Source organism: Armigeres subalbatus, chromosome 1 (genome assembly GCF_024139115.2).
Source record: "Armigeres subalbatus isolate Guangzhou_Male chromosome 1, GZ_Asu_2, whole genome shotgun sequence".
In the NCBI taxonomy this organism is placed as follows: domain Eukaryota; kingdom Metazoa; phylum Arthropoda; class Insecta; order Diptera; family Culicidae; genus Armigeres; species Armigeres subalbatus.
This window is the reverse complement of record NC_085139.1, coordinates 39,892,434-39,908,501: the sequence shown is the minus strand read 5'-3', so window position 1 is coordinate 39,908,501 and position 16,068 is coordinate 39,892,434. Positions and strand designations below refer to the sequence as shown.

Below are 16,068 nucleotides of genomic sequence, written 5' to 3'. Positions count from 1 at the left end.
GGTTAGGCGAATGGCAAATCGCGGCAACGGCAATGTCATCAGACGGGGCGCGTCAATCAAAGCCTGCCACCGCGCACCACTAATGTGCTACAGCCGAGGTGCAACTTTGATGAGATGCTCGGCTCCAGCGTCCGCCTCATTCACTTTGGATCAATAAATCCAATCATAACCGGAGCCTAGCTGGGACGGGACGTGATCGGCGAAGCTGAAGCTAATGAAACGCATCACTTTGGTGATGGCAGGTTCGTTGTTGATATGACGTTGGGAAAATTGGCATAAAAGCGTCATCCAAGTGGAGGAGGTTGACTGGTTGCGCGGAGATGTACGAAGGGCATCGCCATTGGTGTATCTGGGATGGGATCAATTTTAAGTAAAATTTTAATAAACTCATCGATCCTTTCTTAACTCATGTCTGTTTAAAAAGAAATTTTAGACTTATAACCGGATTGGTATCAACTCATAAGCAATTGTGCAAAGCTAAATCCCAACTTCCAACTACGACACTAAAAACCTCTCACAATCAGAGCAAATATTGATTTGGCCGTCACCGTTCCTGCTTCGTGGTGTTCTTCGAAACGAACTTCACGAGTGGATTAAAAGTAGAGTTAACTCATCGAGTGAAGCCGTCGAGTCTGTTTGAGTTTGCACTGCAAAGTCAATAATCCCGGTGGGCTGTGGAAATCCGGTAGCCCATATTGATCCACGAGCTTTCAGCCGGCAGCGGTTATTCGGATCGGTAGTTTTCTGTTTGCTGGTGGGTCTATTCCATAAAAGTTTTACACGTTTCCCAAATTGGTAGTTTCCTGGCACGATTAAATTTCTCAAGTCATCCGATATATCGAGAGACTACGTGTCCCATCCATATAAGCGTCAAACTTTCCAACCAGTAAGTCATCCATACCCTGGCAGGATGTGCATCTACCAACCTGGTATGGTTCATTGGCACCGAATTGGCCATCGGGGAACTCTAACCAACTTGCTGCCAGAATAAATTTCACTCCGGTGGCGCGGTTGAATGGGTGGTAATATGCACCTTCCTTCCGAAGGAGGACTTAAATGTTTGTCGTGGTTCGTCGTTCTACCGCCAGAGTTTCTATTTCCCCCGGGGGCGAACACTAACTTCTCCTCAAATCACGTATCCTCCACCGGCTGACCTACATAGTTATAAAGCAGAATACTCGAAGTTTGAAGATTTTTTCCACATGCACGTGAAACTTTTCCTTCTCTCGAAAATCGGAATAACAGCGTTCATTTCTGATGGCGGCGGCGCTGCGCTGCTGGCAGATGTAGGAGGATGTACATAAATGGAATGCGGTTCCCCAAAAAGTTGATCACCTCTCCGCCCGGTCGGTTGGTCGCACTGACTGTGGCTCTGTAATTATACTTGCACAGTGCACCCATAAAGAAGGTTAGCTCGCTGTCTCTCTCGACTTCTTTTCATATGGGCAACTTTTCCGGCGGCGAAAGTTTTCTGTTTGCCGAGAACTTGAAATCTCTCGTGTGTGTAGCAATTTTGCCGTAGGAGACAAATTCGGTCTTCGATGGGAGGTTGGTACCCACTGTCATGGTGAAAGAATAATCTCACTGCTGTGGTGCATGGCTGGATGAGATATCGCAGCTTTTGTTGAAGGTTTATTCGTCATATTATTTTCATATGATAACTGATGTTTGGAGCAAGTTTCGAGGGGTGAGTATTTTTACTGCTGCAACTTAAGCTTTCTCAGTTTCAATGTGCTGTTGGCTCCTGCCACAGTTCGTAAGGGTTGGACTTTGGTAGGACTTCTTCCCGGATTTTGATAGGAATTCCTTCCGGAATATGAGAAAACGTTCTGGCGGAATTCGAGAAGATTTGGTCGTGAAATTCGAGAGGAATTCCTACTGGATTTAGGGAAGAATTCCTATCGGGATTTCAAATAAGTTTCTGTCGAAATAATGAAGGAATTCTTGACGCATTTCACATGCATTTCCCATCGGGATACGAAAGGAGTTCCTGCCAAGATTTGAAGAGAATTTTTTACGGAATTCTGAAGAAGTTTCTTCTAGAATTCGGAGAGAAATCCTTTCCTAAATAGGAATTATTTTTTTTCTGGAATTCGGAGAGAGTTCCTTCCAGAATTCGCAGAGAATTCCTTCCGGAACTCGGAGATATTTCCCTCCAGAAGTCGGAAAGAACTCTTCCCGAAATTCGGAGATAATTCCTTACGAAATTCAGAGAGAATTCCTTCCGGAAATCGGAGAGAATTCCTTCCGGAATTCGAAGAGAATTCCTTCCGGAATTCGAAGAGAATTCCTTCCGGAATTCGGAGAGAATTCCTTCCGGAATTCGTAGAGAATTCCTTCCGGAATTCGGAGAGAATTCCTTCCGGAATTCGGAGAGACTTCCTTCCGGAATTCGGAGAGAATTGCTTTCGGAATTCGAGAGAATTCCTTTCGGAATTCGAGAGAATTCCTTTCGGAATTCGAGAGAATTCCTTTCGGAATTCGAGAGAATTCCTTTCGGAATTCGAGAGAATTCCTTTCGGAATTCGAGAGAATTCCTTTCGGAATTCGAGAGAATTCCTTTCGGAATTCGAGAGAATTCCTTCCGGAATACGGAGAGGATTTTTTTCCGGAATTCGGAGAGAATTATTTCCGGAATTCGGAGAGAATTCCTTCCGAAATTCGGAGAGAATTCCTTCCGGAGTTCAGAGAGAATTCCTTCCGGAATTCCGATTTCCGGAAGGAATTCTTTCCGAATTCCGGAAAGAAAGCTCTCCGAATTCTGATTGGAATTTTTTCCGAATTCTTGAAGGAGTTCTCTCCGAATTTCGTAAGGAATTCTTTCCGAACTCATGAAGGATTTCTCCCCGAATTCCGGGAAGAGTTTTTCCGACATCTGGAGGGAAGTATTTCCGAGTTCCAAAAGGAATTCTCTTCGAATTCCGGAAGGAGTTCTTTTTAAATTCCGGAAGGAATTCTCACCGAATTCCAGAAGCAATTCTCTCCGAATTCCGGAAGGAATTCTCTCCGAATTCCGGAAGGAATTCTCTCCGAATTCCGGAAGGAATTCTCTCCGAATTCCGGAAGGAATTCTCTCCGAATTCCGGAAGGAATTCTCTCCGAATTCCGGAAGGAATATTGTCAGGAATCCGGAAGGAATTTTTACCGAATTCCGGAAGGAATTTTCACCGAATTACGGAAGAGATTCTCCGCGAATTCCGGAAGTAATTCTGCCTGAATTGAAGGATTTCCCTCCAAATTCCGGAAGCAATGATCTCATAACCCAGGAAGGAATTCTCTCCGAATTCCGGAAGGAATTCTCTCTGAATTCCGGAAGGAATTCTCTCTGAATTCCGGAAGGAATTCGGAAGAAATTCCTTCCGGAATTCGGAGAGAATTCCTTCCGGAATTCAGAAAGAACTCCTCCCGGAATTCAGAAAGAATCCCTTCCGAATTCGGAAAGAATTCCTTCCGGAATTCGGAAAGAATTCCTTCCGGAATTCGGAGAGAATTCCTTCCGGAATTCAGAGAGAATTCCTTCCGAAATTCGGAGAGAATTCCTTCCGGAATTCGGAGAGAATTCCTTCCGGAATTCGGAGAGAATTCCTTCCGGAATTCGGAGAGAATTCCTTCCGGAATTGGAAGAGAATTCCTTTCGGAGTTTGGAGAGAATTATTTCCGGAATTCGGAGAGAATTTCTTCCGGAGTTCGGTGAAATTTCCTTCCGGAATTCGGAGAGAATTCCTTCCGGAATTCGGAAATAAATCCGGAAATAATTCCGGAAGGAATTCTCTCCGAATTCCGGAAGGAATTCTCTCCGAATTCCGGAAGGAATTCTCTCCGAATTCCGAAAGGAATTCTCTCCGAATTCCGGAAGGAATTCTCTCCGAATTCCGGAAGGAATTCTCTCCGAATTCCGGAAGGAATTCTCTCCGAATTCCGGGTGGAATTCTCTCCGAATTCCGGAAGGAATTCTCTCCGAATTCCGGAAGGAATTCTCTCCGAATTCCGGAAGGAATTCTCTCCGAATTCCGGAAGGAATTCTCTCCGAATTCCGGAAGGAATTCTCTCCGAATTCAGGAAGGAATTCTCTCCGAATTCCTTCCAGAATTTTGAGAGAATTCCTTCCGGAAATCGGAGAGAATTCCATCCGAATTTGGAAGAGAATTCCTTTCGGAGTTTGGAGAGAATTCCTTCCGGAATTCGGAGAGAATTCCTTCCGGAATTCGGATAGAATTCCTTCCGGAATTCGGAAATAAATCCTTCCGGAATTCGGAGAGAATTCCTTACGAAATTCGAAGAGAATTCCTTCCGGAATTCGGAGATAATTCCTTCCGGAATTCGGAGAGAATTCCTTCCGGAATTCGGAGAGAATCCTTCCGGAATTCGGAGAGAATTGCTTCCGGAATTCGGAGAGAATTCCTTCCGGAATTCGGAGAGAATTCCTACCGGAAATCGGAGAGAATTCCTTCCGAAATTCAGAGAGAATTCCTTCCGGAATTTAGAGAGAATTCCTTCCGGAATTCGAAAAGAAATCTATCCGGAATTCGGAGAGAATTCCTTCCGAAATTCGGAGAGAATTCCTTCCGGAATTTGGAGAGAATTCCTTCCGGAATCCGGAGAGAATCCTTCCGGAATTCGGAGGGAATTGCTTCCGGAATTCGGAGAGAATTCTTTCTGGGATTCGGAGAGAATTCCTTCTGGAATTCGGAGAGAATTCCTTCTGGAATTCGGAGAGAATTCCTTCCGGGAGGAATTCTCTCCGAATTCCGGAAGGAATTCTCTCCGAATTCCTTCCAGAATTTTGAGAGAATTCCTTCCGGAAATCGGAGAGAATTCCATCCGAAATTGGAAGAGAATTCTTTTCGGAATTTGGAGAGAATTATTTCCGTAATTCGGAGAGAATTCCTTCCGGAGTTCGGTGAAATTTCCTTCCGGAATTCGGAGAGAATTCCTACCGGAATTCGGAAATAAATCCTTCCGGAATTCGGAGAGAATTCCTTCCGAAATTCGAAGAGAATTCCTTCCGGAATTCGGAGATAATTCCTTCCGGAATTCGGAGAGAATTCCTTCCGGAATTCGGAGAGAACCCTTCCGGAATTCGGAGACAATTGCTTCCGGAATTCGAAAAGAAATCCTTCGGGAATTCGGAGAGAATTCCTTCCGAAATTCGGAGAGAATTCCTTCCGGAATTCGAAGAGAATTCCTTCCGGAATTCGGAGATAATTCCTTCCGGAATTTGGAGAGAATTCCTTCTGGAATTCGGAGAGAATCCTTCCGGAATTCGGAGGGAATTGCTTCCGGAATTCGGAGAGAATTCCTTCTGGGATTCGGAGAGAATTCCTTCCGGAATTCGGAGAGAAATCCTTCTGGAATTCGGAGAGATTTCCTTCCGAATTTCGAAAAGAATTTCTACCGGAATTTGAAGAGAATTCCTTCCGGAATTCGAAGAGTATTCCTTCAGGAATTCGAAGAGAATTCCTTCCGGAATTCGAAGAGAATTCCTTCCGGAATTCGGAGAGAATTCATCCCGGAACTCGGAGAGAATTCATTCCGGAATTCGGAGAGAATTCCTTCCGGAAATTGGAAAGAATTCCTTCCGGAATTCGGAGAGAATTCCTTCTGGAATTCGGAGAGAATTCCTTCCGGAATTCGGAGAGAATTCCTTCCGGAATTCGGAGAGAATTCCTTCCGGAATTCGGGGAGAATTCCTTCCGGAACTCGGAGAGAACTCGGGATTCCGGCCCCATATAAAATGCACGGAGATCAAAATACTGCGGAAAATTTTTCTGTGGTGTAAAGTAGCCTTAAAGGCCAGTTTTCGGAATATGAGTCATGTTTCGAATTTGAGTCAAAGCTGCCAAGTGCATGCAGCTCTAGAGAAGTATGTTGAACGCTGCTACAGACGGGACAAGTGTGAGTGGGTGGACTCCCCGGCCGACGATGGATGGAAAGCCGCAACAACCGGCGATATTCGCCTCCTCCACCATATCTCCAAAGACGATGTCTCACAACGAATCTGTGGATGCCAAATGAAAGACGCGACATGTCAGTAGCTCACCGACCCAACTAATTAGCTGAAACGGTGGCTCGAGTACGTCAAACAATTGATAGATACGACAATTGGCAGGGCATCATGTTACTGTACATTGTTCTTCGAGTTCTGAGTAAAGTTATTCTAATTCGGATAAAGGGGAAGATAGACACGACGACAGCAGGCAGGACTCCGGAAGATCATGTGAGGACCATATTGTCACGTTCCGTATTATCCTGGAGCTGGTCGGCGAATGTCAAGAGTCTCTCCATTTGGTACGCACTGACCACGAAACAGTCTTCGACCGTCTAAACCACGGAAATCTGTGGAGCGCCACACGACGCAAGGGAGCTCCAGACTCGTTGGCCACACCAAAGCGCTGCATAACCGAGCCGTATCCGACCCCATTCGAATAGCCGCTTGAGTAAGGCAAGGATGAGTGTATTCTATTTCCGCTTCTGTTCCACATCGTAATCGACAAATGCTGTGCAGAACAAGCAGGTGCAAGGGCAGAAGGCAATTCAAAAACATATTATGTTCCGACGTCACACGTCACCCGGACGCCAAGACGGCTAACTCACTTGGGAGGAGATCGTCGTACAGTACCAATGAACAATATAAAAAAAAGTTCATATTGTTTTCTTTCCGCATTTTTCAATTTCGAATTGTTAATTATTGTTCTGAATAATGAATTGTTTAACGGAAAGATTGTTACGTTGAAATGTCGATTGTGCCATTTTCAGCTTATAGGAATTTGAAGAAATCTATCAGTCTTCCATCGTATATTGCTTTTGAACGCTCAAACGTAACAACATTTCCCCTCTTCTTGGAACGCTTCGCAAATTTGCGTTTTGGTGTAAACTCACTGGAAACCACGATTGCGGCAATTCCGTTTGACAATGATCAACATTGCGGAGGAAGCTTAATTCGTTGGAAATTACATTTCGCGTAAATTTGTATCGATTCTCCTTCTTCAGAAGGTTCGATTCCATTGAATCAACAATTAATCACCCATTTCGCTCGGAATGTGAGTTTTTGTAGCAATCGGAACGTTCAACATGGTTATATCTGTATTACGTCGAACTCTAGTAAGAATCCTGTTTAATTTGAGAGATCACGAATGCTCAACTTGAATCTGTGTTCACAGAAAAGAATCAATTAAGGCAGCTTAGTTCCAATTAGACGTTCCGTCATCTGTTCAACATTATTAAATAGGTACTCGAGTGCGCTGTTTTAAAGCAAAACATAAGTGTCTAAGCCTACCGGTCCAAACATCTCCTCCCCAGGAAAAGCTCTATCGCAGCGAAAGTTGATTAATTGCAAACAGTTCAAGTAGCGCACGATACTTCTCATAAATCACCGAAATTAATCATTTCGAAGAACCAACAAGCAACGTACGCTGCGTCGTCGTCGTCGTCCGTCGCCGGCTCACACAACGGCGCGCCAACAACAACAGAACAGAGGCCTACCCGAACGCAATCGATAAACGCCGTGGTCTGCTGACTGGTTCGGTTCCGTGTGCCCAACAGATAGCAGCCGGCAGCCGTCGATGTTATTTCACGGAACTTGCTCACCCGTTATCTTATCAACGCCGCAGCTTACCACCAGGCTCTGGCACGCTGGCCGTATGGCTCTTGTCGTTGCGACGACGACCGCTGCCGCTGCTGCTGCTTTCCGATTGTTGAAGAAATTGTTTGGGAGCGCTCGTTCAGACAGTCATTCGAACGGAGTGAACAACGTCCGAATTGGGGCTGAAGCCAACGAGGGAAAAATCCTTTATTCATTCCGCTTAGATTCGGCTGCAATTGTCTTAAGGTGTGTGTTGGGTCCCGATGATTATAAGGTGTTATAAGGTGCTACAATTACTTAATAGGGGAGGACTCTTGCCGTTGAAATTAAAATACCCTTACAATAAACCACTCCTGCTATGAGATCACGTGCGCTGACGAGATCACGTGCAAAGGGTCGACGTATTATTGCCCACATTAAAACAGCCAATTAGACCTTTGACATTTCACGACTTAATACGTCAATCCTGTGACATTAATCATCACTACCGATAGTCATACTATTCCAAACAGTGATGCGAAACGAAAAGTGAACAGTTCGAATCCACCAAGCACCACGTTCTATCTTTCGAGTTGTTTGCGCTGTTTTGTGTACACTTTCGATTCACCGGAAGGGGGTAGCGAAAAAGAGGAAAAAGAATAGTGGGTTATCGGAACTCGAATCGATCAATAAGCCCTTCGGCCCGCAGCACGCCAGCATACGGTGCCCGTCCGACCCGTCCGGTGATAGATAGAAAGAGTGCTTTTGTGATAGCTTCCGCCAAGCGAGCAGCTTGACTTTTCCGCTTGGACTCGGTCGTCGTCTTTCGTACTTTCCTTCTCACAAACCGATAAACTAGAACGATCATCACTCACAAAGGCGCACAAACTGTTGATTGTGTGGCGTTGTGGATTGAAGCTCGGATTGTGTGCAGTTTATGCTTTCAGGTCAAAACTGAAACACCTCAAGGGAAACTGGATGGTGCGACAGCACTACATCGTCCACCCGCAGATAGTCACCTAAACACAAAAGTACGTTTTCAACTCACAACTGTAGTAATTTGCCTACCCTCTGTCAGGAAATGACGGAAATGCAATCGGAATTGTTTATTCTGTTTGTGATTCTTTTTCAATTTCTAGAAGAAGACAGAAACAGGCAAGACAGGTTTCAAGGCATTTTTTTTCAGATTCTTCTTCGGTGGAGATTGATGCCGTGGAAATTTGGAAGAAAATTCAAATCCAATCTAAATCTAGCCAAATCAAATAATTTATTCATTCAAATTTAATTTAAATCCAAGTCCAATTCAAATCCAATCCAAATCCCATCCGAATCCAATCCAAATCCAATCCAAATCCAATCCAAATCCAATCCAAATCCAATCCAAATCCAATCCAAATCTAATCCAAATCCAATTCAAATCCAATCCAAAACCAATCCGAATCCAATCTAAATCCAATTCAAATCCAATTCAAATCCAATCCAAATCCAATCCAAATCCAATTCAAATCTGAATCCAATCCAAATCCAATCCAAACCCAATCCAAACCCAATCCAAATCCAATCCAAATCCAATCCAAATCCAATCCAAATCCAATCCAAATCCAATCCAAAACCAATCCAAATCCAATCCAAACCAATCCAAACCAATCCAAACCAATCCAAACCAATCCAAACCAATCCAAACCAATCCAAGTCCAATCCAAACCAATCCAAACCAATCCAAACCAATCCAAACCAATCCAAATCCAATCCAAACCAATCCAAACCAACCAAACCAATCCAAACCAATCCAAACCAACCAAATCCCATCCAAACCAATCCAAACCAAACCAATCCAAACCAATCCAAACCAATCCAAACCAATCCAAACCAATCCAAACCAACCAAACCAATCCAAACCAATCCAAACCAATCCAAACCAATCCAAACCAACCAAACCAATCCAAACCAATCCAAACCAATCCAAACCAATCCAAACCAATCCAAACCAATCCAAACCAATCCAAACCAATCCAAACCAACCAAACCAAACCAATCCAAACCAATCCAAACCAATCCAAACCAACCAAACCAATCCAAACCAACCAAACCAATCCAAACCAATCCAAACCAATCCAAACCAATCCAAACCAATCCAAACCAATCCAAACCAATCCAAACCAACCAAACCAACCAAACCAATCCAAACCAACCAAACCAATCCAAACCAACCAAACCAATCCAAACCAATCCAAACCAATCCAAACCAATCCAAACCAACCAAACCAATCCAAACCAATCCAAACCAATCCAAACCAATCCAAACCAATCCAAACCAATCCAAACCAACCAAACCAATCCAAACCAATCCAAACCAATCCAAACCAATCCAAACCAATCCAAACCAATCCAAACCAATCCAAACCAATCCAAACCAATCCAAACCAATCCAAACCAATCCAAACCAATCCAAACCAATCCAAACCAACCAAACCAACCAAACCAATCCAAATCCAATCCAAACCAATCCAAACCAATCCAAACCAATCCAAATCCAACCAAATCCAATCCAAACCAACCAAACCAATCCAAACCAATCCAAACCAACCAAATCCAATCCAAACCAATCCAAATCCAACCAAACCAATCCAAACCAATCCAAACCAATCCAAACCAATCCAAACCAATCCAAACCAATCCAAACCAATCCAAACCAATCCAAACCAATCCAAACCAATCCCATCCAATCCAAACCAATCCAAACCAATCCAAACCAATCCAAACCAACCAAACCAATCCAAACCAATCCAAACCAATCCAAACCAATCCAAACCAACCAAACCAATCCAAACCAACCAAACCAATCCAAACCAATCCAAACCAATCCAAACCAATCCAAACCAATCCAAACCAACCAAACCAATCCAAACCAACCAAACCAACCAAACCAAACCAATCCAAACCAATCCAAACCAATCCAAACCAATCCAAACCAATCCAAACCAATCCAAACCAATCCAAACCAATCCAAATCCAATCCAAACCAATCCAAACCAATCCAAACCAACCAAACCAATCCAAACCAATCCAAACCAATCCAAATCCAATCCAAACCAACCAAACCAATCCAAACCAATCCAAACCAACCAAACCAATCCAAACCAATCCAAACCAATCCAAACCAACCAATCCAAACCAATCCAAACCAACCAAACCAATCCAAACCAATCCAAACCAATCCAAACCAACCAAACCAATCCAAACCAATCCAAACCAATCCAAACCAATCCAAACCAATCCAAACCAATCCAAACCAATCCAAACCAATCCAAACCAACCAAACCAACCAAACCAATCCAAACCAATCCAAACCAACCAAACCAATCCAAACCAATCCAAACCAATCCAAACCAATCCAAACCAATCCAAACCAATCCAAACCAATCCAAACCAATCCAAATCCAATCCAAACCAATCCAAACCAACCAAACCAATCCAAACCAATCCAAACCAATCCAAACCAACCAAACCAATCCAAACCAACCAAATCCAATCCAAACCAATCCCAAACCAATCCAAACCAACCAAACCAACCAAACCAACCAAACCAACCAAACCAATCCAAACCAATCCAAACCAACCAAACCAATCCAAACCAATCCAAACCAATCCAAACCAATCCAAACCAATCCAAACCAACCAAACCAATCCAAACCAATCCAAACCAATCCAAACCAATCCAAACCAACCAAACCAATCCAAACCAATCCAAACCAATCCAAACCAACCAAACCAACCAAACCAATCCAAACCAATCCAAACCAATCCAAACCAATCCAAACCAATCCAAACCAATCCAATCCAAACCAACCAAACCAATCCAAACCAATCCAAACCAACCAAACCAATCCAAACCAATCCAAACCAATCCAAACCAATCCAAACCAATCCAAACCAATCCAAACCAATCCAAACCAATCCAAACCAATCCAATCCAATCCAAATCCAATCCAAATCCAATCCAAATCCAATCCAAATCCAATCCAAATCCAATCCAAATCCAATCCAAATCCAATCCAAATCCAATCCAAATCCAATCCAAATCCAATCCAAATCCTATCCAAATCCAATCCAAATCCAAATCCAATCCAAATCCAATCCAAATCCAATCCAAATCCAATTTAAATCCAATTCAAATCAAATTTCTGTAAATCGAATGTTTAAATATGATTTCGTTAGAATCAGTGCTGCAATATTTCAACGCATGAACGTGACGTTGAAAAATGACGCATTTTGACGTTTTCCTTTAAAAGTACTTTCAAACATTTGTTACATTCATCCAGAAATGAAAATAAAAGAATGATACGTTTCATTCTGATACGCATGAAGAAAAATCAACACCACAGTATTTTGTTTCATTTTTTCATGCCTAGGAAATATTTCATATTCATTGAGCGTTCATTTTGCTTTATTTTCTTTGCTCTTCGTCTGTAAACAACATGATGCCAAGTCATTTTCATTCGTAAAGAAAGCCTATCAGTAACATTTTCATTGTTTTATATTTTCTGAAATTGTCCTCGAAGGAGTATCGCAGTAAGTCTTAAGATCTTAAAATAGTTATATGTTCAGTGAATAGTGATGGAAACTAAATCTACTGTACCAAAATCAACTGACTCCGGAATGAGCGCAGGTATTCGCTCAAGGAGAAGAAATAAAAATGAAAAAACATTAGCTGAAATTGCATCCGAACTCGTTATTTTCGAAGGATCAAGAGCCCGCTGCCATATTGATGCGCATAGTGGTTGCAATTATGAACAAAAAACGTTTGATGCCCAAAACTTTGTGCGGCACTGCCGGATTCAACATCCAGAAATTGCTCTCCTGAAAGGGCTTTTCAAAAATCAGGATACTGTCATAAAAAAACCTCGACTAATAGCGAAGCGACCAATCGCTATTGATCGGCAGCTGTTCTTGGAGGCTCTTTTAAAACTTATTTCCTACCATAACATGCCGCTTGCCAGTCTAGACTGGGAAGGATTTAAGCTAATAACCGATCCGATTGCTGATGCATTGAAGTTCAAGATTAATAGATCCAATGTCAAAAATCATCTTACCATGGCAGCAGACAAAATCAGGCAGGCGATGAAGGAGGAGATGTCAAAAAAGTTAATCAGCCTGAAAATTGATTCCGCCTCACGTCACAACCGTAGCGTTCTGGGAATCAACGTCCAGTACTGCTTGTCAGACGTTGTTGTCATTCGTACTCTGGGTAATACAATGAAATTTCTATTATATCCCAAAAAAATAATCAATTTATCATTAAAACTGTTTCAGCAATGCTAGAAGTTTCTCAACGCCAAACTGCAAGTTTTCTCAAAACAAGAATTCTTGAAGCTCTGAAGATTTACGGTGTATCTCTTGACCAAGTGTTCTCCGTGACTGTCGACAATGGAGCAAATATGTGTGCTGCTGTGAGAGAGCTGAAAGTAGAATTTGAACGAGCCATGATAACAGAGGTAATGATTGAGCAGGACGATAACGAAGATCAAGATAATGTGCAGCGAAAACTATCGGCTGGCTTACTTGATGAGTTTCAAAATCAAATAAACCTCATTCGGTGCTCCGTTCATACGCTTCAATTGGCCATTCTCGACGTAGTAAACAAGTCGAATGAAAGTGTCAAGGCAGTGACAGAAATAGCGAAACGAACTAAGAACGTCAAATACAAAACCAACTTTAAGGAGTCGTCGGCGTCATATCCACCGGTCTGGAATGTCACACGGTGGTGTGGCATTTACCATATGATGCAGAGCTTTGTCTCTCAGGAAAACTTCTTCAAACAGCTGGCAGAAGAGTATCCAGAGTTAGGTAAAAAAACAAAATTTATCTAATTCTATAATGAGCTATCATAAGCTATCACATATTTTCAGATCTGACAGAACAGTGGCCGTTCATTCAAGATTACCAACATGCATTCAAACCTCTTTATATCTGTACCAAAACGATGCAGGAAGCTCACGTTACTTTGCCGGATTTATACAAGCAGTGGCTAATGGCTCTAAGTGAAGTCCGCAAACTGTCAAATAACCAATTCGCTGCATCTCTACATGAATCATTGACAAAACGATTGACAAATCTTCGCAACTCACAAGCATTCAAAATGGCACTATATTTAGACCCACGCTTCAATTTCTGTGGATCCAAACTATTCACCGCAGGGGAGAAGGCGGAGATCCAGGTATTTTCAAATGAAAAATTATGTATTACGAATGACCATCAATATACTTTAACATTTTATAGGAATACATTATTAGCCTGTACGAAAGAATTCGTCGGCTTCGTCCACCAACATCTACGGATAACACTACTTCACTCAACGTTTCTTCGACATCTGAATCAACATCTGATTCATATGGTGGCTTTGATGATGTTATGACGGAACTGTTTGGAGGGTCATTGATCTCGAATGAAGGTTCAAGCACGTCCAGATTTATGAAACAGCTTAAGGCTCTCGAAGCAGAAGAACGGCAAGGTCACAATTACGATGTATGGAATCACTGGTTAGCACGGAAACACACACATCCTGAGCTGTACGCTGTAGCAATGGTTGTGCTTGCCGCACCTTCGAGCCAGGCATCTGTCGAACGCTCATTCAGCGCGCTAGGCTTGATTTTGACTGATTCTCGTACAGGACTGGGTGAAGAGACATTGTCGAATATACTGATGATCAAGCTCAATAGGGATCTGTTTCAGAAAATTCTTCCAGGTCTGTATGATTGGAAGACTTTTGAGTCAGAAGAACCTGAAAGCTTGCCAACCGATACTTCTTCGTAAATCTCTACAGTTACCAGATTTTCAATGGTAACATCTATTGAATTTTACTCACTCATACTTGTTTTGCTACTTGATGCATAAGTCAGAATAAAAGAATTTTAATCCATATACACGAAGCGTTATAGAAACAAGTTTCACAAACCAATCCAAAACTATCACAGCTTAAATGCAGATTATACCTCAGTAATGAATCACAATTGCATTACTATTACGCATATATGAGTGTAACGTTTAAGCAAAGACGTTTCCGATTTCTTTTGTATTTTTACGCATCAGCAACACTCTGCTCAAATTGCGTATCATAAATCACACTCCGATACAGTATACATTCGATAATTGCAATTGCGTCGTAGCCAACTGTTCGGTCATGGACTCGCTAATGGTCAATTTTTGCGTTATGTAATTTGCGAAACCCTAAACCAAATGGAATTATTTCCAACCACGAATCATGCGTTCGTGTTCGTGACAACTAACAACGAGACCCTAATAATTATTGTATTTGATCCGGAACGCGGTATATTTATAGATTAACTCGCATAGGGGCGATTCAAATATGACGTCCACTACTTTTTGAAATTTTTAGACCCATCTCCCCCCTCTGTCACGCTTTTTGTATACCTAGTATACTGTCTATCACAACATATTAAACCCCTTCGCACTCCTAAAACCTTTGACGTCATTATTGAACGACCCCTTATTGTACAACGTAAACACCGTAAACAGGATTCAAACGATTCAAACGCAGCAGAATCTGAGACGTTTAGTTTGTAAAAATAAGTAAATAAGTAAGTAAGTAAATAAGTAAAAATAAGTAGGAAAGTGAATCGAAGTTGTTTATTATTTGTTGTAATTATGTACTACACGGTTTCTACGTTCACAATGACCGATCGCGAGAATAATATCAATCTACCTGGAAAGATATTTTTGCTGATTACCGGATGGCAAAAATATTTCTGTAATCAAATACTGCTTCATAAAGGAAGGATCTACTTATCTTCAACTTGTATAAAGTGGATACTCCAGTCTCATTTAGTTTGTACCTTTCTTGAGAAACAATCGACGTCAGGTAAGTTAAAAACTTTAAAATTCATATTGGTGGTGAGATTTTTATTCTTGTGTTTGCCTCAGGTGAACGTTTCAGTAATATCACGGCCTGGACGGAAAATACCAGCAGCAAATTACTTCCATGCTAGCCTACCCAGTGCTACTTGTCTTCATGCGTCGATTTGTGTCCCGCACAATGTTACTTTAAGTTGGAGAAAACTTCTGTGCACCGTCGGACGAATCAGTTTCTTTGGTTTGCAACTCTACATTCTGGATCAGGATCAAACTATTACTGCTCTTCCGATAGCCTCATCAGCGGCGTACTTGCATCGGGAAATTTCCTTTGTATCGTTTAATTTCATAAATGTTTCAGGATGTAAATTAAATTCAATTTTGTCTATTTCAGGAATTTAAATTATGAAATTTGGTTCTCTACAACAACCCACTGATTTTTTTATACTGAATGTCAGTTTCATCAAATAGGATGCGGTGAGGCTACAAGATTGACTTCAGGTTTTACCGGATATTTACTCCAATTTGAATGACCAATATGTCACCATTTTCTACTTTTTGAACGCAACACTAGAACTCATAGATCTTGCGAAGTTGATCGCTCATTTTCTATTTTTATCGCGTTTCGAAGCTCCAAT

General features: G+C 42.0%; 2 protein-coding genes across 2 annotated transcripts in view; one reads left to right on the top strand and one right to left on the bottom strand.

Annotated features, from left to right (window-relative positions):
• The window catches only part of LOC134224630 (leucine-rich repeat-containing protein 24), an 820,149-nt gene that overhangs the window by 686,446 nt on the left and 117,635 nt on the right, over window positions 1-16,068 (bottom strand). The window lies entirely within an intron of this gene.
• LOC134206110 (uncharacterized) lies at window positions 12,656-14,932 on the top strand. Its single transcript, XM_062681804.1, has 4 exons — window positions 12,656-12,809; window positions 12,875-13,408; window positions 13,471-13,778; window positions 13,841-14,932. The coding sequence occupies exons 1-4, from the start codon at window positions 12,656-12,658 to the stop codon at window positions 14,372-14,374; spliced, it is 1,530 nt and encodes a 509-aa protein (XP_062537788.1). The 3' UTR covers window positions 14,375-14,932.

Coding starts and splice junctions, on each gene's coding strand:
- LOC134206110 (XM_062681804.1), top strand. CDS start 12,656: ATGGCAGCAGACAAAATCAGGCAGGCGATGAAGGAGGAGATGTCAAAA. Junction 12,810..12,874: donor TGTTGTCATTCGTACTCTGG/GTAATACAATGA, acceptor AAACTGTTTCAG/CAATGCTAGAAGTTTCTCAA. Junction 13,779..13,840: donor GGGAGAAGGCGGAGATCCAG/GTATTTTCAAAT, acceptor AACATTTTATAG/GAATACATTATTAGCCTGTA.